This window comes from Homalodisca vitripennis, chromosome 2, assembly GCF_021130785.1.
Source record: "Homalodisca vitripennis isolate AUS2020 chromosome 2, UT_GWSS_2.1, whole genome shotgun sequence".
NCBI lineage: Eukaryota > Metazoa > Arthropoda > Insecta > Hemiptera > Cicadellidae > Homalodisca > Homalodisca vitripennis.
This window is the reverse complement of record NC_060208.1, coordinates 67,704,228-67,731,598: the sequence shown is the minus strand read 5'-3', so window position 1 is coordinate 67,731,598 and position 27,371 is coordinate 67,704,228. Positions and strand designations below refer to the sequence as shown.

General features: G+C 32.6%; 2 protein-coding genes across 2 annotated transcripts in view; one reads left to right on the top strand and one right to left on the bottom strand.

The window, feature by feature from the left end:
- Positions 1–1,175: 1,175 nt before the first annotated feature.
- LOC124354089 (beta-1,3-glucan-binding protein) lies at positions 1,176–25,248 on the top strand. The gene is made up of 9 exons (XM_046804292.1): positions 1,176–1,388; positions 4,514–4,744; positions 6,145–6,395; positions 16,014–16,150; positions 17,362–17,525; positions 17,619–17,846; positions 18,544–18,650; positions 20,664–20,765; positions 25,011–25,248. Exons 1-9 carry the CDS (start codon positions 1,271–1,273, stop codon positions 25,107–25,109), a joined length of 1,437 nt encoding a protein of 478 aa, XP_046660248.1. The 5' UTR covers positions 1,176–1,270; the 3' UTR covers positions 25,110–25,248.
- LOC124354087 (DEAD-box ATP-dependent RNA helicase 20-like) overlaps positions 25,237–27,371 on the bottom strand; it is a 53,685-nt gene continuing 51,550 nt past the window's right edge. The window contains exon 12 of the mRNA XM_046804291.1: positions 25,237–27,103. Within this exon, the coding sequence (XP_046660247.1) occupies positions 26,316–27,103 (788 nt within the window). The 3' untranslated portion in view covers positions 25,237–26,315. The remainder of the gene's footprint in view (positions 27,104–27,371) is intronic.

Genomic DNA, 27,371 nt, shown 5'->3' with positions numbered 1-27,371 from the left:
TGAGTCTACTGTTTCCATGTGGAGAATTATTATACATTTTGTTTGAAAACATTTGTATATTTAGACCCTTTACAAACCTAAGCTCATTGGCTGAGCTTTAGCGAAGCCTATCGTTCGTGGAGCTGGAAATATCTTCTGTCTGTCTGTTTGTCCGCACGATATCTCGAAAACGAACTGATCTGTAGGTTTGAAAGACTGCTTGAAGCTTCATCTCTATAAGTAACACTGTATTCGATAATAGTGCATGTCACTCCATGGGATGTGGCTGAGCGTTAGTATATATTTTGTAATTGTCTTTTAGGTAACCAAATGGCAACGAGCATTGCCAGAATATATCAGTTTTTAAATAAATTTAGTACAATCGTATGAAATTTTAATATAGAACTTTTTTTAGAATGTTATTCGTATAGTAAATCGAAAAAAATAATAGAATGAATAGTCAATGGTAAAAGTCGGTGAAACATTTTTAATTTTAGCCTATCTTGCGTTATAGTACCGGACTGTTTATTATTTTAACACTATATGACCTAATTCAATGAAAAAATGTGAACGTATCACTTGCAAAATATCTCGAGAAAGATTTTATTTGCAGACGTTAATTTTGCATCAAACTTCATTTCCTCATAAACCATGTCAAACTATGGAGGTTGAGGGTCATTGAAGCTTATATTCAGTAGGATAACACAATTTCTCTTTTCTCTGTCCGAGGGGGGTGAGGGGTGTGTAAAAAATTGCTTGTCTATATGCCTGTCTGTCCGCATCTCAAGAATGAAATAACTGTATATACATTTTCGCAACCAACCTTAAAGAAGCCTGTTACACGACACGCAGTGTGGCGAACTCCTTGTTTATTGTCAGAGTAAAGATCAGATCACTGATTACAGGTGATTAGAGCAACTTTATACCTGATTAGATCCTGTAATATTCAACTGTAAGAAGATAGAATATTTTTCACATTAAATTTTCGTCAAGTAGAAGAGAGTAATTATATATAATACGATTTTTTACAAAAAGTTATTTCCTTGAACAAATTCAACAAGAAAATAAAACCACTAAAACGTTACGAAAATCTCTTGCAATGTTAGTTTACAGCATTGCTTTTCCTTGTCGCGGATTTGCTGCAACAGGTCATCTGTGGGTCGGGAAGCCCCAGTGCGATTACTCATTATCGTAGACGGGTCAGCAGCTGTTGCCGTACTGTATTCTTCTCTCAGTTGTTGGTCCGACGTTGCTGCCCGCAGACCACGGTCACCCAGTCAGACAGTCGGCCATGTTGATGCGTGTTGTAGCGGTAGTGTGCTTGGTGTCCTGCTGTTATGGAGAGTTCACAGTACCTGAAGCGAAGCTGGAGTTTATAAACCCTAAGGGCCTAAGGATATCAATTCCAGGTATTGCGACGATACATCTTGCTTTATTTAACAAATTATCCGTGGAAAGTATTAATTGTATTGCCTGTATTAAAAATCGTGTCCTCTATAGTGCATTGAGCCTTTAAAGATTTCAAACATACTATTCAACCATATTTAGAAAAAGTCTTCCGTGTTTTGGTCAAGTTGTATACTTGATCATGAACGAGATTCAGGCAAACACAAAATAACTGAGGTATGATAAGAAATATAGCTTTGAAGTAGGTGTGACACATCGTCAATGCTTAAAAGAGAATATAGGCCTAAACCCTTAAATACTATAAAAAGTATATAAAACGGAATTTTGAGATAACTTGGAGCCAACCTTTGGGAAATAGTTAAACAAATTTAAAAATTTCTATAAATATATACACCTTAAATTGTTTGTTTTCTGTATACCTATCTGTTTGTGCTTTTTAAGTTGCATTATTTCCTAAATTAGCCGTTAAAGCTATACAGTTTAAATTTTGAACGTATGCCAGATTTAAACTAATACATAACCCTGGAAGTTCCTTTTTACAAACTTTAATGTTAAATTCCAGAAAATAGCCACTTTGTAAAAAAATAAATTAAAATACTTAAAATTCTAACACAAAACATGACAGTATTTGATTTCTTAAATTTATAACATTTTCCCGAGCAATTTAGAAGTGAATTTATAAGTAAATAAACCTATACATTTTCTTAAATAGGCCGCCAAACTTCGGGAAACAAACACAAATATAAACATTTTTTTAAATTTAGCATAATAAGTAAAATATGTATTTTTATGACTTTGTTGGTTACAGAAAATGAAGTTATCTACAAACGTTTATTCCTAAGGAAAAAATATGCCATCTATTTGTTAAACATCAGCTGTTTAGTGATCAGCTGATCGCTGAAAACAATTATTTGCTGTTTATACACAAACAACATTTGCGATTCGAAATTAAAACAAAACGTTTACACGAACGTATATCTAATCGTTTTCAACAATAGGCTCTGACCAACCAGCTGTTTTGGCAACTTGGTAGATGATATTTATTTTCAAGAGGATCATGCAGCTTTAGAAGCTATGTAGTACATATCTCTGGAACATTTGTGTTTCATACAAAAATCATATGCACATGTGTTTCTACATCTACAAAATACATATTGTTTTTTCCAGTTTCTATATAAAGTCAATAAAGTACTTGTAAACAGCTGTCTCTTTGAACATTTATGTTATTCTAACTCTCACCTTATTTCTTTTTTAAGTTATGTTTGGTGTGACTACTGGTTATGATTGGTTGTGGTTGAGCGTTAGATTATGTTTGCTTTTCAGTTTACACGTAAAGTACTGTGAACATTTGATTTGTAATTAGGCCTATATTGTGTTTATTATTGCAAACAACAATAAGGCAAGAGTGGAGAAAGCTTAAAAAATACCTGTTGAACAAAATAAAATTCAGATTATGATGAGATGGAATAGGCCTAACGAAAAGGACAAACCAAGTTAATGTAATTACCCATTCTACCCCATCCAAAAAGACTGATGGATCTTCTGGCAATCTGAATGTGGATGATACACCAGTGGAAAATGGAAAGGCCAGAGGTTTTGACTTGATAGCTTGCCATTGCAAAGAAAAAGTACAGCGATCGCTTGCGGCTGCAAAAGGTTCACAGTACTGAAAAGTGCAGGAAATTATTAAATTATGCTAAACTAAAATAGGAAGAGTACAAAAGAGCCTGGGAAGGAGTTGCACACGAAACGAGGAGGGTTCTAAGGGACATTTATACATCTTGAACATATTTTTATATCATTAAACGCTGCAGTGCGCTATTTACCAAAAACTGTTTTATTCAGTATATTTTCTTGAATAAAACTGTAAGTAGCTGACCTATGCCCTTGAAATTTTTACCACTTGTTCATATTAATATATTGAAATTTTTGCGTTATCTAGAACTTTCTATCACTTATGATTTTTCTTTAATAAATAAAAAAGTATTGGTATAAATGAATTAAGAAAATTAAAAATTTTTATTTAGGTTAGGGTAGTTTAAATATCGAAAATAAAATAGTGTATTAAAATGTAGATAGATTAGTGAAAAGATATTCAAAATATATACTAAAGAATATCAAAATTTTGAAAACTCAAAACCGTAATAAAATCATTCAAAAAAAAAACAGAATTAATTTATAAAACCCCATTTTATTGATAAAATAGTCTAATTAGTGTTCTTTAAAAATATTATAATGGTCAAAATCAAAATTAGCACAGAAACAAAAAAGTTGTAGATAGTGGCGGATCTCCCCCCCCTTAAGATTCGTCACTGTTAGATGGCAACCTATTAGAGAGCCTCCAATATTTGAATGAGATTTACTCGATCAGAATATAAATGATCGATTTAATGTTAACTAATTTACCGTTATGTTTTAGATTTTTATAATACTTTCCAAAGATGTTCACGCCAATATATCATCAACATTTCCTGTCTCAGGAAAGTAGTGCAAATTAATAAGAAACTATACAGAACAATCATTGTACTTCAGATAAACGTGTTTTTTATGAGTAAGACTTTGGTAAACATTCAAACTTAACGCTTTTAAAGATAAAAATGCTGAGTTTAGGTTTTGGTTACTTCTCTACGGAACTAATGGTCTAAACTGTTTCTTATTGATCTCAATTAATCAAGTCAATCAATTTAAAAACTAAAGTATTTAGAGTTGCTGTATTAAACATTTTTGTTTAAATCCATTTAATACTGTTTTAAAGTCTGTAAAAATAATGAAGTGTTTAGATTACAAATATTTTATGAGTACATTATAGGTATACAAATTTATAGGTTTAAAAATGAACATTATGAATATTAATCCGTAAACATGATCCCATTGTCGACATTGAGTCATTAGATATAGTGTGTACATAACTCCCTCTTTAGAACACAATAGTGTTTTAATATATGGAGAATTTCAGTAATTACTTTAACATATATAATTAGAAATCATAATTTTGAATCAACTTAAACTATTATTTGTGGTTTATGTGTTTTATATATAAATAATATACCAAATACCAAGAAACGTATGGTATGAACTATGGTTGTGTAGTATTGTGCAGATTCAATGTCAAGTGACCCGTTAACAGATACAGACCCAGACGTAACACTTGTGGCATTCCACGTCAATGTCAACGAAGAGTTCCAAGGAGTAGAGGCCGGCCAATGGGCAGCAGATGTTCTCAAACGAAGGGGTGGTCGTTGGACCTACAACTTTCCCCAAGTTAAGGTCAAGAAAGGAGATACGATTCACTACTGGGTGTATGCCATCAGGAATGGTCTTGGCTACCAGAACTTGGATCGCAGCTACCAGGTTACCGGTGAGTGTGATTTATTCCCTAAAGTTCTTTCTAAGGGCAACGAGGTTCATGAAATTTGATCACTAAATACTGTATGTGCATTAACCACTTGCACTGTATTTTTGCATTATTTTTTAGCTATTTTCTTTAAATTTATCATAATTTTAACATGAAAATAGTGACATTAAATCATCTGCAATAATACTACACCTTCATATAAATCACAGATCAATCGTTATATCCTTTCATCATATCATATCATAGTATCTTTCGCCAAAACAATATTCTAACCTTCCCGTCTATTTACATTTTTCAATGGCCGTCCTTTTACAAAAAGTATCCACAAATATCACTGTCGCCAACAATGTTAATCATAATTATCATTTAAGGATTAAAAATTACCTTATCTTACCTCGCCACAAAACTAAATTATTTTAAAATCAGAACTTTTATGCCTGCATTCGTATTTTTAACTCTTTGCCTCTTTACTTGAAAAGTATTGCTGATGACAGGTAATTCCGGAATAAATTTAAAAAGTTCCTTATTTTAAAAGAATACTACAGTGTTCGAGAATACCTAGAAATGAAAAAATGTTGACCTCCATAACTAGTTTGCCTTATTTTATATTTCAAGGGTAACTCTATATTGATTTATTACTTTTATATACCACATCGTGTATACATGTATTTTGACGATTGTCCATGCATCTTATGTTTTTTGACAACAAATTAATTGAGTTGAGTTATAATAAACTACAAGAACACTGTTTTGGCTATTGCACAGATAGATAAAATATTTATGCAATTGTCTTAAATAAAATGGCTACACATTTTGGCTATTAATGCTTACCCTAAACACTTTGAAGGTAAAATGTTGAAATATTGCTTCAATTAGCATATTACACATACAATACACTTGTATAAAATTGTATATTTTTTGTTATTGGTATAATGAACAATAGACTTGTAAATATGATTCCAATACCTAAAAAACAAGTACAGAAACCATAAAACACAAGAGCCTAATAATTAAACACAGTTCACAGTTTTTAGCGCACTCTGTCCTAGAAGGTCTACTGACTTCAGTCAAGCGTCTAGAATTGGTTTCTCTTTGACCTCAAGCCTTGCTAACTTTGTGAGAGTAGCCTACACATGAATGAGCAGATAGTTGACTCGCTACTAAGGTGACATAAACTCTGTCACGATGGACTGCTGTGTTAGTTAGTCACAAACAGAATAAACTAATCGTATTTGTTGTTTGATTATTTTTCGATTTTGCAGCTTAATTTCCAAAACACCTTACTTTATCTTTATGATGTTCAATTTTAAAACATTCTTAGCGTAATTGTTGAGCCAATTTATCAAAAAAGCACCTATACATAACTGAGCAATGTATTTTCTTAATATAATCTAATCTTTCAGAAGATAATCCTCATGGTTCACCAGGGCCCACCACTACCCAGAAACCAATGCCACAACCTCCCCCTTATCCAGGACCCACGGAACCACCTAGCCCCCTCCCCGTGGACTGGCGAAACTGTAAACTTTCCCAAACATCGATCCGTGACAAGGCTCCGCCCTGTGCTGGCAGGGGAGTATTCAACGCTACTTTCCGCACCATCGCAGATCTTTCTCAATGGCAACACGAAATCCACGTTGGCGGAACGCATCTGGTAGGAGCTGTCATTTTTTATTCTTGAATATCCCATGAGTGTATATAATATTTTATGCCCTTTAAACACAGGCCGTTTGATGTCGCGGCCTGTTACAAAACACTTCTAAGAAACTGATCGTTTTTACAGGGTTTTGTAGTGTAGTTGTGTATATAGAGACAAATATATCAATTTTATTCGTTTTGTGGAAATTCTAATGTTGTAAGAAAGTGTAACTTAAAAGTTTAAGTGTAAGCGTAAATCATTTATAATCTTTGAAATGTAGAAAATATCGTAAACGGTTTTGAAATTTTGAATTTATTTTAATATTAGGCTCCGTAAATATATTTTATCCATTAGTTTTCATGAAATTTAGTATACAGAGGTTTCGGGGGCGATAAATCGATCTAGATAGGTTTCATTTTTATAAAACAGTCTTTTCAAGCATTGAAATACTGCTACATCTATATATATAAAAATGAATGTTTGTATGTTTGTCCTTTATGGAATCGTGAACTATTGGACCGATCATGATGAAAATTTGTACGTATATGTATTTTTCCACGGAGAAGGTTTATAAGCTATGCCCATCCCTTTCCCGATTCAGGATTCCGCCCCACTGGTTACAGAAATACCCATAAGAAATGCATTGCAGCAAACATATGTTAACGTCTTTTCAAATTTTTAATCAGCTGTTCTTTGTAAACATATATTACACTTATAGTTTTAAAGCATAGAGTAAGCTTAAGAGAAACGACAAATTTTGTTTAAACTGTTTTTGCAATCACTGTTAAACATAGACTTTACTATCCAGATAATACAATTCAAATTTGACGTAAAAATTCACCTTTAACTGCAATATTTATTTAATATAAACCATGCTCATGCTTGATCAGAAGAGTAATGCAGATATCATAATTACTATCTTACGTTGGCTACAAATATAAAGAATGTTATAAAATCAACCTTAGTTGTTTTTTTTTGACAGAAGTATGGTTCTCAAAACTCCGTGTGTACATATTCTCTCGATCGAGACAACAAAGCAAGCTCAATCGTGGCATCGGAGATATAACTAATTTAATCTAAAATTTATTATAGTAAAAAAAAATTTACTAAGTAATATAAGGACTTCGGTTCTTAAGATTTGCGTGCGAAGCCGTGGGTAACAGCTAGATAGAGGCAGGAATATGGTACATACCTTCATAATACGCCCAAGAGGCTCACGATGGAACGACTATCAATTATCTCAGCAATGTTTAGAATGTGATAGAAAAAGAATAAGTGAATATAGTGTACTGTTTTCAACGGGAAATTGCGTGCGAAGCCGCGGGCAACTTTTGCAAAAAATTATTGAAATGCGCAGCAAAGCGCGCCGGGCCCGCTAGTAATATATAAAGATGAATGTTTGTGTGTTTGTCCTTTATAGACTCAGAAACTATGGGACCGATCACTATGAAAATTTGTATTTATTTGTATTTTTCTATGTAGAAGGTTTATATGCAATGCCCATTGATGTAACTCACCACCAGGCTGAGTACTGCAAGATATAAAAGTTATCAAAGCGCCTGCACATTATAAACTGCAATTACGACACGGTTACGTATATTAAATAGCCAAACACTATTTGAAGGCAAAGAAATATACGGGCAAAGCTTAAGAGACGCGTGCGAAGCCGCGGGAAACAGCTAGTCTATATATATAAAAATGAATGTTTGTATGTTTGTCCTTTATGGAATCGTGAACTATTGGACCGATCATGATGAAAATTTGTACGTATATGTATTTTTCCACGGAGAAGGTTTATAAGCTATGCCCATCCCTTTCCCGATTCAGGATTCCGCCCCACTGGTTACAGAAATACCCATAAGAAATGCATTGCAGCAAACATATGTTAACGTCTTTTCAAATTTTTAATCAGCTGTTCTTTGTAAACATATATTACACTTATAGTTTTAAAGCATAGAGTAAGCTTAAGAGAAACGACAAATTTTGTTTAAACTGTTTTTGCAATCACTGTTAAACATAGACTTTACTATCCAGATAATACAATTCAAATTTGACGTAAAAATTCACCTTTAACTGCAATATTTATTTAATATAAACCATGCTCATGCTTGATCAGAAGAGTAATGCAGATATCATAATTACTATCTTACGTTGGCTACAAATATAAAGAATGTTATAAAATCAACCTTAGTTGTTTTTTTTTGACAGAAGTATGGTTCTCAAAACTCCGTGTGTACATATTCTCTCGATCGAGACAACAAAGCAAGCTCAATCGTGGTGGCATCGGAGATATAACTAATTTAATCTAAAATTTATTATAGTAAAAAAAAAATTTACTAAGTAATATAAGGACTTCGGTTCTTAAGATTTGCGTGCGAAGCCGTGGGTAACAGCTAGATAGAGGCAGGAATATGGTACATACCTTCATAATACGCCCAAGAGGCTCACGATGGAACGACTATCAATTATCTCAGCAATGTTTAGAATGTGATAGAAAAAGAATAAGTGAATATAGTGTACTGTTTTCAACGGGAAATTGCGTGCGAAGCCGCGGGCAACTTTTGCAAAAAATTATTGAAATGCGCAGCAAAGCGCGCCGGGCCCGCTAGTAATATATAAAGATGAATGTTTGTGTGTTTGTCCTTTATAGACTCAGAAACTATGGGACCGATCACTATGAAAATTTGTATTTATTTGTATTTTTCTATGTAGAAGGTTTATATGCAATGCCCATTGATGTAACTCACCACCAGGCTGAGTACTGCAAGATATAAAAGTTATCAAAGCGCCTGCACATTATAAACTGCAATTACGACACAGTTACGTATATTAAATAGCCAAACACTATTTGAAGGCAAAGAAATATACGGGCAAAGCTTAAGAGACGCGTGCGAAGCCGCGGGAAACAGCTAGTCTATATATATAAAAATGAATGTTTGTATGTTTGTCCTTTATGGAATCGTGAACTATTGGACCGATCATGATGAAAATTTGTACGTATATGTATTTTTCCACGGAGAAGGTTTATAAGCTATGCCCATCCCTTTCCCGATTCAGGATTCCGCCCCACTGGTTACAGAAATACCCATAAGAAATGCATTGCAGCAAACATATGTTAACGTCTTTTCAAATTTTTAATCAGCTGTTCTTTGTAAACATATATTACACTTATAGTTTTAAAGCATAGAGTAAGCTTAAGAGAAACGACAAATTTTGTTTAAACTGTTTTTGCAATCACTGTTAAACATAGACTTTACTATCCAGATAATACAATTCAAATTTGACGTAAAAATTCACCTTTAACTGCAATATTTATTTAATATAAACCATGCTCATGCTTGATCAGAAGAGTAATGCAGATATCATAATTACTATCTTACGTTGGCTACAAATATAAAGAATGTTATAAAATCAACCTTAGTTGTTTTTTTTTGACAGAAGTATGGTTCTCAAAACTCCGTGTGTACATATTCTCTCGATCGAGACAACAAAGCAAGCTCAATCGTGGCATCGGAGATATAACTAATTTAATCTAAAATTTATTATAGTAAAAAAAAAAATTTACTAAGTAATATAAGGACTTCGGTTCTTAAGATTTGCGTGCGAAGCCGTGGGTAACAGCTAGATAGAGGCAGGAATATGGTACATACCTTCATAATACGCCCAAGAGGCTCACGATGGAACGACTATCAATTATCTCAGCAATGTTTAGAATGTGATAGAAAAAGAATAAGTGAATATAGTGTACTGTTTTCAACGGGAAATTGCGTGCGAAGCCGCGGGCAACTTTTGCAAAAAATTATTGAAATGCGCAGCAAAGCGCGCCGGGCCCGCTAGTTGTCAATATTTATTTATTTTTCTATTTCTTTGTTTACATTCTATAGTAAAAATGACATCTGACGTATCATAACAAGAGTAGTAAGCCAATGTCTATTAGGTTCGAGGTTAAATGATTGATAAAATATGTGTCTTTTTAATTCACGCGTTCACTTAAACATGCCTAAAATATCTTTGAAAAAAACTCTAATAAACAATAAACATACTCGTATGAAACAATAACTGTATTTGAATATTAACATTGACGAATACCTCACAGCTCATGTTTCATCAGTAATGGCAAATAACTCAGTAAAATAAGGCAAAATAAGGATGCAACCTCGGAATGAAAGATAATAAGCTAAAAATTTGCATACGTCTTTATTTTGATGGTATAAAACTTACCTCAAAAGTCTCATATAATCACGTGTACGTGTCTTTAGATATTTAAGGTCAAAGTTCATGAAAATCAGTTTTTTGAAAATATCTCGTTCCCTTACGCTAAATGACTTTGAAGGTGGTAAGAGAAATTGTAGAACAAAAAATTCTCTTCAACTTTTGTCTGAAGTAATTTTATGTACGTTCAACCCTTTTTGAGATACAGCGCAAAGAGTAGGGGACCGCTTACCTGTATATACGATAATGAGAGGTCAGCCAATAGAATACAATAAATAAATGAGTTATATTGTTAATTATTCACTTACTATTATTATTATTACTTAATACTATTATTACTGTTAGCATTATTATCATTATTATTACATTTTTATTATTATCATTATTATTACATTTTTATTATTATTTATTATTTAATATTCCATATTTATAGATATTAATTATAAATTATATATTCTCTAAATAATAATTATTATATTTTTACCAAACATACAATATTAAAAGAAATACTTTTCTTCCATATTACTATATTACTATGAATATTATACCATATGAATATTATATCATCGATGGTTGATTTCTCTTGCATCGCGTTGTATGGAATAAAGATGATACTATCTCTCATATTTTGAATAAATACGTCAAATATTTACAAACACAATATGGGTTAAGTATCGTTGTTGTATTTGATGGTTACTCAGACTACACTAAGAACATTAAAGCAATGGAACAATTAAGAAGAACTGCTGGTGTTTCAAAATCTTACGAACTCCGCTTTGATGAAACAATGGAGGTGCCAATTAGCCAAGAAAAGTGTTCATCGAATTCATCTAATAAAAAAATATTTATAGACATGCTTATCAACAAATTAAAAACTGTTAATATTACTACAAAACAAGCCAGAGATGATGGTGATGTTATCATTGTAGAAACAGCTATTGCACAGTCTGAACTTTAAAAAAATTACTTCTGTCATTGTAGGAGAAGATATTGATTTGCTAGTTATCTTGATAGGACGTGCTCAAACACATCAACAAGAAATTTAAAAAAAAAATGGGTAAGAGTAATGTGGAGACAAAACTGTATTTATCGAAAAGTTTTGATAAATACCCTCATTCTAAGAAACACATATTATTTTTACACGCGTTTAGTGGATGTGATACGACTTCTGCGCTTTATAAAAAAGGTAAAATATCGTTTATGAAAATGTTCGAAAAACATCACGATTTAAATCAACAGCTGAACTATTTAAAAAAAAAACTGCTCTGTACAAGAATTATTTGAAAATGGAGTATTTTCTTAGCAACGTATAATGCTCCGAAATCAGAAGACGATATAGACTCTTTTCGATACACCCAGTTCATCAAATCAACAAGACGCAACAAACCAGTGCAGTTATCAAGTCTTCCACCTTCAAGTACAGCAGCTCGTCAGCATATCCTTCGTGTCTATTATCAGACCCAAATTTGGTTGGGAAATGATTTAGAACCCCAGGAATTCGGCTGGGTACTGCAAAATGGAACCAATAACAACATTATTACCACCAGCACCAGAAGAACTGCTGAATACAATATTTTGCAATTGCAAGAAAGGTTGTGGTTCTAATTGCAGTAAATCAGGATTGTGATGCACTTTAATTTGTGGGCAGTGCAGTGGACAATCATGCCTCAACGCTTCATCAACTTCAGATGGTTTCAATGAAGGAAGTGAATATGCACCTGATATTCTTGAATGATGATAATGAATCCGATATTGAACAGCCAGAGGAAGAAGAAGAAAATTAAAACAAAAATATTAATCATTAATAATAAAAACAAATATTTTATATTTGTAATTTTAATTAATTGATTATTGGATCAATAAATAAATATATAATTAAAATTCATTTGAAATATTTCTTTTAATATTGTATGTTTGGTAAAAATAAAATAAGTATTATTTAGAGAATATATAATTTATAATTAATATCTATAAATATGGAATATTAAATAATAAATAATAATAAAAATGTAATAATAATGATAATAATAAAAATGTAATAATAATGATAATAATGCTAACAGTAATAATAGTATTAAGTAACAATAATAATAGTAAGTGAATAATTAACAATATAACTCATTTATTTATTGTATTCTATTGGCTGACCTCGCATTATCGTATATACAGGTAAGCGGTCCCCTACTCTTTGCGCTGTATCTCAAAAAGGGTTCAACGTACATAAAATTACTTCAGACAAAAGTTGAAGAGAATTTTTCGTTCTACAATTTCTCTTACCACCTTCAAAGTCATTTAGCGTAAGGGAAACGAGATATTTTCAAAAAACTGATTTTCATGAACTTTGACCTTAAATATCTAAAGACGCGTACACGTGATTATATGAGACTTTTGAGGTAAGTTTTATACCATCAAAATAAAGACGTATGCAAATTTTTAGCTTATTATCTTTCATTCCGAGGTTGCATCCTTATTTTACCGGACTAAAAGTATTAAGATAAGAATTTTTGTATACATTAACCGATTAACGAAGGTTCAAATCCAAAAGAAATTTTAATTGTAATATTAGTTGATGAATAATTTCACACCTTTTAAAATTAAGTTTATTTATCTATTTTATATACTTCGTCCCACACGTACTGCTAAGTCAAATGCCTGCAAACCTTAACTGACATTATACGAGCAGAAAGTTCTCATGATTTAGTTTTTTTTTTCACAAGAGCCTGCAGCACAACCTGTAGCTATTGAAAATAACGAACAACGTGGACAACGTCTGCTAGATATGCGGCAGCGTGCGGCACTATGTGTAGCTACTGAAAATGAAGAACAACGAGAATACCATTAGAAATACCATTAGAAGAACAAAGATGTCGAGACGGAAGACGTCGTCATAGGGCTTTAGAACTTAATAATTATTTACCAATATATAAATATGCCGTTACTGCAGCTGAGCAATATCACGCCTTGGAACATTTAAAATTGTGTGTATCCATGCCTTGTGTTTATTGCATTTCCCTGAGGAACGGGTTACTAATCGGGTAAATAGAAATTCTTTTGGTGATTGTTGTTTTTATGGACAAATTTCAACAAAAAATCAAGCAACAAAAATTTTCAAAGGAATTAGTACGTCTTTTTAAATCGTTGCCCGTATTCGGAAGAGTTTCATACAAAATTAAGAAACATAGACGCATCTTTTGCTCTAGCATCCTTTAATTCAGAAGATGACAGAACAATAAATAGCCATGGAATTTTTCACTTTTATCGTTTGTGGACAAGTTTATCATAAAATGAATCCCAAAACACGATTTACCAGAAAAAATATCGAGCAAAGCTCGGTTTCCTGATATTGCATGGTAATATGGTCAAAATATAAAATCATCACATAAGTAGAAACTTAGATCTAACAGTAAACTTATAAATAAATCTTTAAAAATGTAATTTAATAAAACTCAACATAGTAAGCTTTACTTTATTTTATGCCACTTAAGTATAGTCTTTTAAATAGCCATTTTTAATATATGCATGGATCATAATATATATAAAAAAAACAGCTTTTATAAGTATGTATATTTATTAAACATCATATTAGGAGGACATCGCGTCTGTGCCCAAATAATTAGTACATTTTCTCATGAAATTAGTTTTTGAATTCAGGATATTTCATATATTACCAAACTGGCACTTTATTACACCTTGAACTTGAAAGCATCAGTGGACCATACTATTTTGGAGCTTCACATGGCATTTGCTTGCATGTAGCATATGGAGTACTTAAGAACTAGTTAAGTAATTATAATATTTCTAGACATATCTTAAAATAATATAATATTTCTATAATTAAGGCATCTTTAATCATTTCAAATAAAATTAAAATTAATTACCTGTAAGAACAAAAGTAATTAAATTTTACAAATCAGTAACAAATAGATCCCTCAAAAGTCATATTTAGGAATAAATCTTTTTTACTTATCAGTAATCAGTGAGTGTTATTTTAATTTTAAGCTAATTTTACAATTACATTAGCTTAGTTGGTAGTTTTAGGATTTTAACAAATTTTACTAGATCTAGTGAACTTTTATATATCCTGGACGGTTTAATTATTGTAAATGCATGTTGGCGAGAATGCCATCTTGCAGCTTGTTCCACACGTTACCTCCTCGATGAGTACACTGAACGGACTGTAAGAACAACAGAGATCTTAAGCAGGAGGTTGAATTCCTTAATGATAATCTCGTGTCAGCTGAAAATCGTTGCCAACCTTGACAACAGGTTCAAGAGAAAGACTGGAGTGTTGTGAGCTGGAGGATCAGTACAAGAGTGATATTTTAAGGCTCAATACTCAGTTGACACAGTGTTGGGAGTAGAGCGCTCTTCCTGCAGCAATGTTGACACCAGCAGACTGGTTACTGAGAGCCAAGAGAAGATTGCTGTACTGACTGTGGAGCATTTTGGCCTTCTTACGACTATCGAGGTGCTAGAGGCCAATGTGAAGTGTTTACATGATGAGGTGAGACGGACCAGAATGAGGTAGAGGCGAAACTCAGCACTTGATACCTGCTTGCTGAGCTGAGTGCTGCTGAGACGATAGCTGCTAGCACAACTATTCCTTCACCTCCATCACGACAATCTCCCGTCACTCTACCGACACATGACACGAACACCACAACCCTGTCACCCACCTCTGACAGTCAGCATGAAGATTTTAAAAACATTCTCTTTATAGGCGATTCTCATCTTATATATGCCCCTGAGGAGTGTGTGAACCATGGTATGTACCTCGAATGCTGTTCAGGAGGTGGAAGCTGTTCAGGAGGTGGAATAAGTGACATTAAAAATAGACTTTTAAGCTATGTAGATGTAAAACTCTCCGTTAATGTAATTTATTTGGAAAGTAGTGTGCTTTAGATCTATGTACAACTTATTTTTATAACAATGCCAGTTTCCTAGGCATAGCTTTGAAAAGATTGGATCAATACAATTAAAGTATATTTAGTACAATTAACCAAGAAATGGTCAAAATAAGATGAATTTAATAAGCCTGTTATATAAAATAATTATCTTTATTCATGTAGTATTTTATTATTATACTATTCATTTACAAGAAGTGACAGAAAAAATAGGTTTTCTCTCAACCCCTTCATCTATCTTAGAATCTTTTGTTTGGATTTACCATTAAAAATCAAATTTGTAAATTATATTTTCTAAATGCAGTGAAAAATCTTTCAGGACACAGAAGTAAGATTATTTATTGGTTTTAGAGTGGTCGAGCAGGTTTTGTGTTGTAAATTTGATTAATTATTTTGTATGGTTCGTATTAGTGCAATACATCAGATTATCATTATTACTAATATAACTCACGCATTTATCAACATTTAAATGATACTCGAGCATGATTACTAAGAATTAATTGACACATTTTTCTAGGAAGATGAATTCACTGTCTTTACCAAAGACAGTGAGGTGATCAGTGTTTTAAACGGCCAACTCCACATTTCTCCAATTCTCTTGGAACAGAAATACTCGAGAAACTTTGTCACCAGTGGAACACTTAACTTGGAAGAGTAAGAATATTTACATATACTTAGTTACAACAGCAAGTGATTCTTCGACAATCCTGTAATAGAGACACAACAGATCTGTAGTGTTTGTAGAATGAGGGAAAGAGCCTAAGACCCTGCATTTAGTCCTAAAACGACCTTTGTACCCCTTACTTATTATTAACCTTAAAATCTGAGGCTTCTTCAAAAACTTATTAGATTTGAGGGCTCCTGTTCTCTGATCTTCATTGGGCTCAAGAGACAAACTTCCAGGAGTTTTTTCTGATTATGAAAATAGCAGGACATTTTAGCCATATGTACTTTACTGATTCTTTTGCCTCTCCGTAGAGTCTACATTCATCAGTCTGGCTTAGATCCACTTTCATCAGATGTTTTTGAACAGAGTCATGTCTTGTTAGCATCCTAAGTACTAATCGTACATCCTCCTTGCTTGGGTTTAGGAATCTTGACCATATTTTGCATATGGAGAGATAATCATTTTTGATTGCCTGAGTCCTTTCCACAAGTTTTGGACCTAATCCTCTTTTCCCAGACAGTTATTAGAACTTTACTGTAGGTGTAGGCTAATCCACAGCCCAGCTCTGGCAGTACCAAAAGGTTTTCAGCGTCAGTTTTAGCAAGAGTGTCTACCATAAAGACATATTTTTTAAGATTTTTCGGGTAAAAATAGTGTGAATATGCTCTTCATTTATTAGAACTATTTTCTATATCTAATTTTTTATAAAAAAGGAAGTAGATCCCCTTTTAAGCCTAATTTTTCTGCCTCATGGGCCAATGGTTTGTGCAATGATCTTATCAAACTGAATGAGGAGCGTTGATGAAATATAAGGTTGGTGGTACTGATTTAAATGGTAAGGTCATAGACAAGATTTCAGCCTATGCCCTCTATAACTCAGATTCACATTCAAAGTCTGATGTTATAGACCGTAAGACATCATCTCACCTCAATTGGGTGTGTGTGATAATTGACTCAGAGAACATGAAATCCTGTCATGAGAGAGAGTTTACTAGGCAGATTTGTAAAAAGGCTATATCAACTTGTTTGGAGAAAAATCAGTTATAAGGAAGTCCATAAAATAAAAAAATACAATACTAATAAGAATGAAATAATGATAAAATGGTGGAAATAAACTGTAATAACTGTTAGAAATACTATTGTTATATATCATGTCTATTACTATATCTCTTTTCATATTGTAATCCTGTGTTTTCAGATGCACAGCTATAAATTTGGACTTCTGCAGTGCCAGGGCAGTATCTTACTTGATTCTACCCCCAGTCATTTCTGCCAGACTCACCACCAAAAAGACATTCAGCTTCCTTTATGGAACTGTAGAGATTAAGGCTAAGCTACCCAAAGGAGACTGGATAGTTCCAGGTAATTGATTTATCACTTATTGAGTGTTAGAAAGTTATTCCTTAACTGTTATTATTTTCACATAGTATATATTTGACCAACTAACTGTCCTAGAAATTTGGCTGCAGCCCAAAGACGGAGCTTATGGAATTCACTCTGGCCGGATTGTTCTGGGTCTCTCCCGTGGAAATAATCAACTGACAGTGGAAGGAAGACATTTCGGAAATAAACTGTTGGAGGCAGGAATTCTGCTCAACTCTTCACATGGAACTACTTTCCAGCGTTCTCAACAGAACAGTTGGGCAGACGACTTTCACATTTTTAAACTTCATTGGACCCCTCGTGAGTATTGGAATAACTCAGCATACATAAAGGACATAGTTCCTAAAATTTAGATTTAAAAATGCCCTTCTGGATTAGTTAGAAGAAAGGTATATTTCGCAAGTGGCAGACATCTCAAAATGGTATATATTTGTCCACCATAATGTTCACGTTAGGCATGTGGTGTACTCAAGAGATCGAATATTGTTACTGCATGTTTTTTTCATAATAATTAACATGCAATACACAATACTGAATATAAATAATAAATATAAAATAATTTTATGTAATATTTAGTAAATCGTGTGGTACACTTAAACATTTTTATCATACATTTAACTGTCAACACAGCAAACATTTTGTGTCAGCTTACAGAAATATATCCTGAATCAATAATGTTCATTTCCAATTACATAATTCCCCCCATCTTATTAGCCATACATTACCTAAATAGATTAGTTGAACAATCTTTCTTTATAATAAAACTAACATGGGTGATGTTAACAATAATTCCAAAATAAATGTAATTTTGTAAAACAATACAGATAATTACCAGATATGCTACAGTGGTTTCTTATTATTAAGGACCTGACAGAGTGTTCTTGAAATCGTCTCATCTGTTTTGTTAGGTCCTCCGATACACTGTTGTACCGGTTTATAAAACTTCACAATTAGTGTCGCTACTCATTACACTTAACAGCTGTTTCTAATTTTGCAGATGCTCTAGAGTTTTCTGTGGATGATCAACAGATTGGACGTATTGCACCAGAAACAGATCTGGACCCAACCTTAGGAGGAGAGAAATTGGCACCCTTTGATAGAGAGGTAGTTTACATGAACTAATCTATAATCTAGGTCAACTGGGTATATTGTATAAACTGAGTGTCCCATTTATAGCTGACTAACAATTTAAAAAAATGGTTCTTAGCAACAAAGTAAAAATATCAAATGGAACATAGTCCGAAAACTCTGCAGTGGTAGAGAGGACTTTATAGTCCTAACTTCGCCTCTAATAAAGACATTTTTCATTTCACTTCATGTGTTTTATAGAACTTTTTAAATGGTTTAAGGTACAGCATTAAAATTTGGTACACATGTTGTGAGTACCTTCAAGTATAATACTGAAGATAAAAATATTATGCCGCAAACAATTTTAATATGGTGACTATGTTTAAGCTTTAATCACAAATTTAGTGATAACTGAAAGTTTTTACTATACACAACAAATTATGAAAGGTGTGCAATTATCACAAAACCAATTATACTAAATGTCTTCTAATCAGTCATGGACTAACTGATCTATAGCCTTTTTTTCTTAATATCCTTATATGTATTATAATACCAGTAGATTTATTACTATTATTTTTCTAATGTAACAATGGAATACATTAGTACTATCCTATTATGTGATCAATAATTAGGATATATTTTGGTTTCAACATATATTTTACCAAACATTGCTGATCTTTAAATGGTTGTGTTATTTTTTTGTAAGTAAAAAATCTAACACTATAAACATTTTTACTTCTCAACAGCTTGCAGATATAATTTGTATTCCTGCATGTTCTTTTCCAATACATTAGTGTGCTAAATGAGACGACCTATTTACCGCAGCAATTTTTCCATTTTCACTTAACCTTAAAAACAATATACAGTTTTAATGATGGCTGATACTCTTATTAATATGCTATGGGCCAATCTGTACCCATTATCAATTGTAGAAACGTTCCCATTGCACTTTATATAAACAAAATAAGTTTGCATATGATTATGAAGTAAAATTACATTATATTATTAGCTTTTTTTAATTCACTAATATAAAAATACCATTAACTGTCTAAAACATTAAAACAAATCCCAATTGATTGTATAGTGCTATTTACTGCTGCAAATATCTAAAATATCCTGAACCTACAGTTATAGTAATACAGTTATAGTAATACAGTAATATAATTTTTTTTTTATCTATTAATGTGTGACAAATTTTGTATCAATAGTTTCAAGTTCCACATCGTATTAATTAATTGTGTACTTGTAAAAACCCTCAGACTCCATAAAATGTAAAATTAAAATTTGAGAACATATTTTTGAACCGTAAATGGCATATTTTTATTTTCACTAATGTAGTTAGTAATACTCACTGTATATGTTCCAAATTTCAGTGCTAGGTTTTAACAGTTTTCAAATATACATGCTGTATTTTCTACAAAAACATATAATCTGAAATCAAAGCATTTTGGGGCAAATATTCCATTTTATGTTTTTTTTAAACATAATATGTTGGTTTCAGATTATAGTGGTTTTAGGTTCTAAAGAAACAAAAAAATCCTGGAAACAAAGCAATTGTAATTATACTCAGAGTTCTATGAAATCTACATAAAAACATGTGCCTCTCAGCTAGATTTCAAGAAAAATCATACACTTTATAAGAATAGTAATCACTTTAGTTCAAACAATACTTTTATACCAAAACTTTAAAGTTATGTGCATGCTACATAAACTATTTATTTTTAAGTTATCTACCTGTCAATTATATCTATACTATTTATTTAATAAAGTGGTTTAATATTGTGGCTGAAGACATTTGCCTAATTTCAAAAAACGTATTTATATATCTTTTGCTTATGCTGCCAATATCATGACTGGATTAAAGTTTTCCTGTACATCCAAAATAGGTGTAAAAATGTAAGTTAATAGAACAAAAAATATAATTTCACATAGTTTATTACAATATGTTTTAAATGGGCCTAAAATATCAATATTTTTGGTGATGGATAAGCTGATTAAAATTGTTTGTTCTTACTGCTAAAGGATTATGTACATAATCATTGATTACAGTTTTATATCTCTCTCGGAGTCCATGTGGGAGGAATGAGGGATTTTCCTGACACAGCCATCAGTGGAGATAACCAGAAACCTTGGAAGAATACTAGTCCAAAGGTGAGTGATTAAGTGGAACATTTATGCAAGTAAAATACAAACAAGGTTATTAATTAATTTAAAATGTTATTATTTATTGCGGTAAAATTTAAAATTTAAATATAAGTTTACTTAAAAATATGTTTTTGTAGTAAAATAATATCTTTCTGATTGTGAAATTGCAAAATAGTTACCTTGTAATTAATTAATTATAAGGTAAAGATCGGTACTAACACTTTACAGAACATAGAACAATTTCACTTGACCCTTTTGGAACAAGGAATCAAAAATTACTTATATACTGATATTGTACAACACCAAATCGAGAATATGCTCCAAAACTATACAGACCTATTAAGAAACATTTTTATTAGAGTTGTAAAACAATTCACAACTAGAAGCCTTGAATGGAAAATAATGTTAACCTATTCAAAATTCTGAAAATATTTACTGTATAAAGCTTATATTTTAAGAGGTTATGCCTTAATGCATTGGTATGTGTCCAGCTGTGTGTTTTGATGTTATTTGCTTTACACAAAGGACAATGGAAATTGGCAGTTTTACATTAAAAAATCCAAACATTTTATTTTGTAAGAAAACTTTATTTATAATGCGGAATTATTTTGTCTTGAAGAAGTATTTATTTATCAAAAAAATGTTCATAATAAAGACCATCTGCTCTAGTGGTCACTGAAACAGCAATACTAGTGTGGGGGAGTTTGTACATGGCTACTATGAATTTTAAATTTTGACACTCTAAATTAATTCTATCAATTTCAACACTATAGGACCTCATGAATAGACAAAATATTTTGGTTAAGCTGACTAATCTCTGTTCTCACTAAATATGTGAGTAAAGATTTATGAGTATTGTAAAATAAAGTTTTCTGTTCAAGAACAATTATATATTTAAAACAATAAGCCATGTATATCAGATATGGTGACCAAGTTGAACCTTTAAAATGGCACTAATCTAGGATTAAAGGGCTTATTGTGTTCATGTATTAAGGTACATAGTATAATCTTAGAAGATGGATTGTTTCATTTTTTTTTATCATAATCAGGTGTAGATGACAATTAGAATATAGAATAGGATATCCTCAAGCTCGCAAAATACATTTGATTTTATGAACTACACACATTTGAGGTACATTTGTTTTTTTATATTCATGTTCTTTATTATTGTACACTTAAAAATGTATTACTGTAATGTGGTTATTATTCTGTACATACAGAGATGATATAATGTGTTAATAAAGATGGTCTACTTTTAGGAGTTATAGTGGGAGTGTCTCATCCACTATATATATAGTGAGAACTATGACATTTTTGTTTTAAACCAAAACCTGGAATCTAAATTTTTAAAACAGTGTACATCGAGGCATTGTGGGACTTTCCCAAAAGCTGGCCATTAGGCAAAAAACTGACTCTGTATCCTTCTTTTTGGCTTTATTTTTAATACATTTTAAATAATGGTATTTTACCCCTTCAATACATCCATAACTACTTGTCACAGCACTAAAATGTGTTGGACGTTTTCAACCCAGATGTAATATATTTTAATTTTGTATTCCATAATATTTGTGCTAAACACAGGGTTTCAAGATATTTGCAAAAAGCTGCCTTTTCACTCTCTCCAAAAAACACCTGATACTCTTTATTGTGAAACTTTAACCATTTATTACTAGGAGAGTACAGAACAAATTACCAAAGGTAGAACTTATTTCAGATGAAGAGGGTTAGTCAATTTTGCAATACTATATGTAGAACTAAAGATTCATAAAAACTTCATTTCTACAGCATTGAATTTTTTCCTAATTTATACATATGGCAGGGCAGTTAAGCCATATATGTTCCGCTGATTCTTCTGCTTTTCCTCAGCGCCTGCATTCATCAGTCTAGCTTAGACCTACCTTCAGCAGATGTTTCCTAAGAGGGCCATGTCCTATCAACATCCCTTAATACCAGTTGTATATCCTCCTTACTTTGTTCTAGGAGAGCTGATTACCTTCTGCATAATGAGAGATAAAAATTTTAGATTCTCTTAGTGCAGAGACTCTTCTCTAGTTTAAGGATCTAATCCTCTTTTAACAGTCTTTTACTAGAGCTTAGCTGTAGACTAAGCTACTTCTCAGCCTGGCTCTGGCACCAACATAAGAATTTCTGTATCTATTTTGGTGAGAATATCTGCTTTTTCGTTTCCCCGAATGCCCTCGTGGCCCTGCACCCAACAAAGTGTAACTTTGTTTCTCGTTGCCAGTTCCGCTAGTACATTCTTACATTTCCATACTGTTTTAGGGTCGAAGGAGCAGACACCAAGTGCCTTTAATGCTGCTTGACTATCTGAAAGTTTCAAATATTCTGCTCCTTTTACCCAAATTTGCGAGTTTTCTGACGCAAGGTTCTAATTGCCATGATTTCTGCTTGGAAGACTGTTTAGTGTGTTTTCCCAGAGGCATAGCTAAATTTACTCTTGGTCCATACATACCAAACCCTGTCCTAGAGTCACATGATCCATCTGTATAATACTTCTGGACACCTCCTTATTACTCCATTTTCTCTATTTTCAATAGACTAGATATGGTTTTTCAAAGGAGTATTTCTTAATCATACTGATACAGAGGTTATCATTTTAGCCTCGTGGAATTCCTGCGTTATCACCTGTGCCTTCTTCACCTCCTGGGCTAGTGGATCCAAGAACCACTTCAAATTCCAAAGTTGGACAGGTCATTGCCCGGGTGATGCTTAAGCAAGCTAACCTTAGAAGACTCTGTAGCCTCTTGGCAACTTTTGTTTTACTTTTGGCTGCCACACTAGAGAAGCATATGTGACCATTGGTTTTATTATGGCTTTGTATATCCAATATATTTTGGGTTTCAGTCTCCATTTTTTAGGCTTACTAACTGTATTGTGGGTAAAACTAAAAATTAGTACAGTATATAAATTTGCCTTTTTGACAATAACAAATCCACCCCTGCTTTCAAGTTATATCTATAAAAAATACAATGAATTGAATCATAACTGTACTGTATGTTTATAGAGATTGTGTAAAGTGTGCTACTGACATAATATTACATATCGTTAAACAGAGTAAGTTAAAAATATTGATACTCTGTTCAGTTTTTGATGGATAAAGATGGAACTCTGGACACCTTTCTAAGAAATAAAAGTGGACTTTTTAGTCACTGTTACACTTTTGCCTATTTCTCCAAAATGGGATTTTGGGGGGGGGAGGGCTCTATAATTTTAAATGTAAAGACCCATTAAGTGACACCTCATTTGAATGTTCTTCATAAAAGAAAAAAAGTGGAAACTACAGCTTTCTATCTCAACCCAGTAGCAAATGACAGCTCATTTAAATTAATTCAGTTCCATGTCTCAATCTTTATTCGTAAAAAAACTAAATAGGGTGTATCCATATTTTTAACTCACACTGTATATTGTTGCCGTTTCATTCTGTTGTCTGCCATAATATTGTTCAAGAAGCATTTCTATGACAAACATGTGTCGTGTAAGTAGTTCTAGTGTTTTTCTACTAGATGTCAGCACTTCCTTGGCCCTATGTCATGACTGTTTGCATCTTGGTGAGTTTACTGTAGTCACACAGTGCAGGCACCTACCACTTGCATGTATCCCCCTTCCTGGAGTGTTTTATGGTTTTAACATACTGTTTATTGTAACACGGAAATATACAATGAAAGTAACCAGTTTATGGACAGAATGGGAAGTAGTGGGGGTAGCACCTCCGTGTTGCCATCGGTGTAAAGTGGTTAAGTACGCTTATAACTATGCAAGGCACAGCATTGTAATTTCATACATTATCCAGTGCATGGGCGAAGTGTTTTCTTTTTTAACTAAGTGATATATTTGGTCGAAAAAGCAATTAGCAGCTGAGAATCATAGTGATGGCCCAAACATTTGAGTGAAGGTGTAGTCCATCAATTGATGAGATAAAAAAGAAATGGAACAATATTCCCGATGAAGAAGTGAGTGGTAAAAATATTCACAGGTGGCAGATTTTTATCTGGAGGGCATTTTAAAGACTGTTCAAAGATATGACAAAAGCTAAAATCTGCTTGGTGTCTACGTAGAAAATTAGATGAATTTTACAGTTTTCTGAGTATGTAATAACAGTTTTGTATCTACATTGGTTTAATTTTCTTTTCAAAATGGAGATTACTTTCTGGATAACCTCGTACAAACATGTTAATAATTGCCTTACTCTGTAATGATCTATAATGAATATAATATTCTGCTTGTTTTCAGGCTAGGCTCAGATTCTGGGAAACAAAAGGACAATGGTTTCCTTCTTGGACAACAGACTCTGTTCTTCTAGTGGAATACGTAAAAGTTACTGCTTTATGATTTCTTACTGCAACATTTCCTATATTGCAATGTATGAGTTTGTCTTACCATGTTGCTACTTGTTATTGAAGGAAAATGTTAAATAACAGAAAATAAAGTACAGGGTTTAAGAATGGAATAAAACAAGTTACTTGAAAAATGTTGTTTACTATCTAACATAGAATACATTATCACATACCTATAGATAATGAATGATAATTAAACAGTAATGTAGAAATTAAGTTAAATTTACAAAAAAATAAATAATTTTGCATGAGCTACACAACTTCATTGGACAGGTCGTGTAACCATTTTGATATTAACAGTACAAACACTTTTTTAAATTTTATATGAATTAATAAAATAAATGACAAGATAATGTTTTAGTATTTTCAACTAATAATAATAGTAAGAAACTACTACTGTATTGTTTAACACCAACAGACTGATTAAAAATAAACTGATCTTAATGAAGGTAATACCTGCCATAAGTTGAGTTTATTTATTTTTGCAAGTTAACAGTTTCATAACATTTTGATGTACATCACTGTTTTTGATAGTATATTAGACGCTTTTTTAAAGCACATCTTCTTTTAGTAATTAAACATTTATAAAGAGAGAATACTCTTAACAACATAAAATTAAGACATACTAAACAAAAATATAAATATTTTAAAGAAATCATCAGACCTGAAAACAAAGAAACTCAATATAGAATTGAAAAACAAATACTTTCTCTATGTTTAGTGAGATTTAAAGATATTCTTTGTTTAAAAGTTTCAGCTATAACATGTCCACAATTAAAACATAAAATCAAAATAAAACTTAAGTTAATCTGAAACCATGCAAGAGGTCATTTTATGCAGATACAAATAGCTTTTCTACCACAATGGTATTTGCTAAAAGTTGTTTTCACCAAACTTTAAAGTTATGTCAGAGCTAATACAGAATTTAAATGTAACAGTTTTACATAGTGTATTCGCAACTTTATAATATAAATTTACATAAAAAACAAAATCTATTAATCACTCTAATTGTATAATACATCATAATGCAGCCAATTCTCTAAAACAAAACAATTCTTCTTACAAGTACTTACAACTTATATTGTAGTCCTTAAATCAATCACAGATTTCTTTTAATAGATATAAAATAATAGGAAGTGAGCTATTGTTCACTTGAAATTTTGGAATTTTAATTCAAATAATTCAACGAGTTACTCATTAATTAGTTGCGGCTTATGCCTATTTGGTTTTGAAACCCAAAGCCATTCATGGGCTGTTGTTGAAACTGCTGTCCAAAATTCATGGGCATGCCTTGTTGGTTGTAGCCTGGAGGTGGGGCATTGAAGTTCCCCAAGAGAGGAGCGGGTCGAGCACCACCATCATCTGCATTTGGGCCCGATCCACGATTCTCAGCATTCCTCCGACTTCTAGTTGCCTTCTGTTCGTCTGTCTCTTCCCCCCATCTGCTTTCACGTTTGGGTCGTCCTCGGCCTCTGTCTCCCATCCCACGACCTCTTCCTCTTTCGTTATTGAAGGCCCCTCCTCTTCCTCCCCCCATATAACTGGCACTGCTATCCTCATTGGAATTTCCACCAATGCCCCCACCTCTACCTCCTCTCTCACCTCCAAATCTTCCACCCCTATCACCTCCTCTTCCACCAAATCTCCCTCCAAATCTTCCTCCGTCAGTGCCTCGCCCACCACTAAATCTATTATTGTCATCGTTTCCTCTACCAAATCCATTTCCTTCGTTATCTCCTCTTCCTGCACTGAATCGATTTCCGTCATCAACCCCTCTGCCTCCTCCGAATCTACCTCTATTATCATTTCCAGAATTCCAGTCATTAGTTGATCGCTCATTTCCACTATAACGCCCCCCACTACCTCCACCAGTAAACCGTCCCCCATCACGTCCTCCCCTTGATCCTCCCCGTGAACCTCTGCTGAAGCCTCGTTCCTTGCGGCCACCTCCACTATCATAGTTGCGGTCCATTCTAAAACGGTTCCTACCTAAACATAGAACCAAAAATTTCACCATTAATATATAATATTGTTTGCATTTTATTCAATTGATTATTTTCCAACATTACAGAATGTTGTGTAACAGAACTATTCCTAAATACATTATTTGTATTTACTTTTGAACTGAATATTTAATTTAGATACTTTTAGACAGAAACAGAATAATCAGATAATACAGATTCTGAATAAAAATGTGTTAATTTCTTAAAACAATACAATAAGCTAAATAATCTCGACTACATATTTCCTTCAGTGA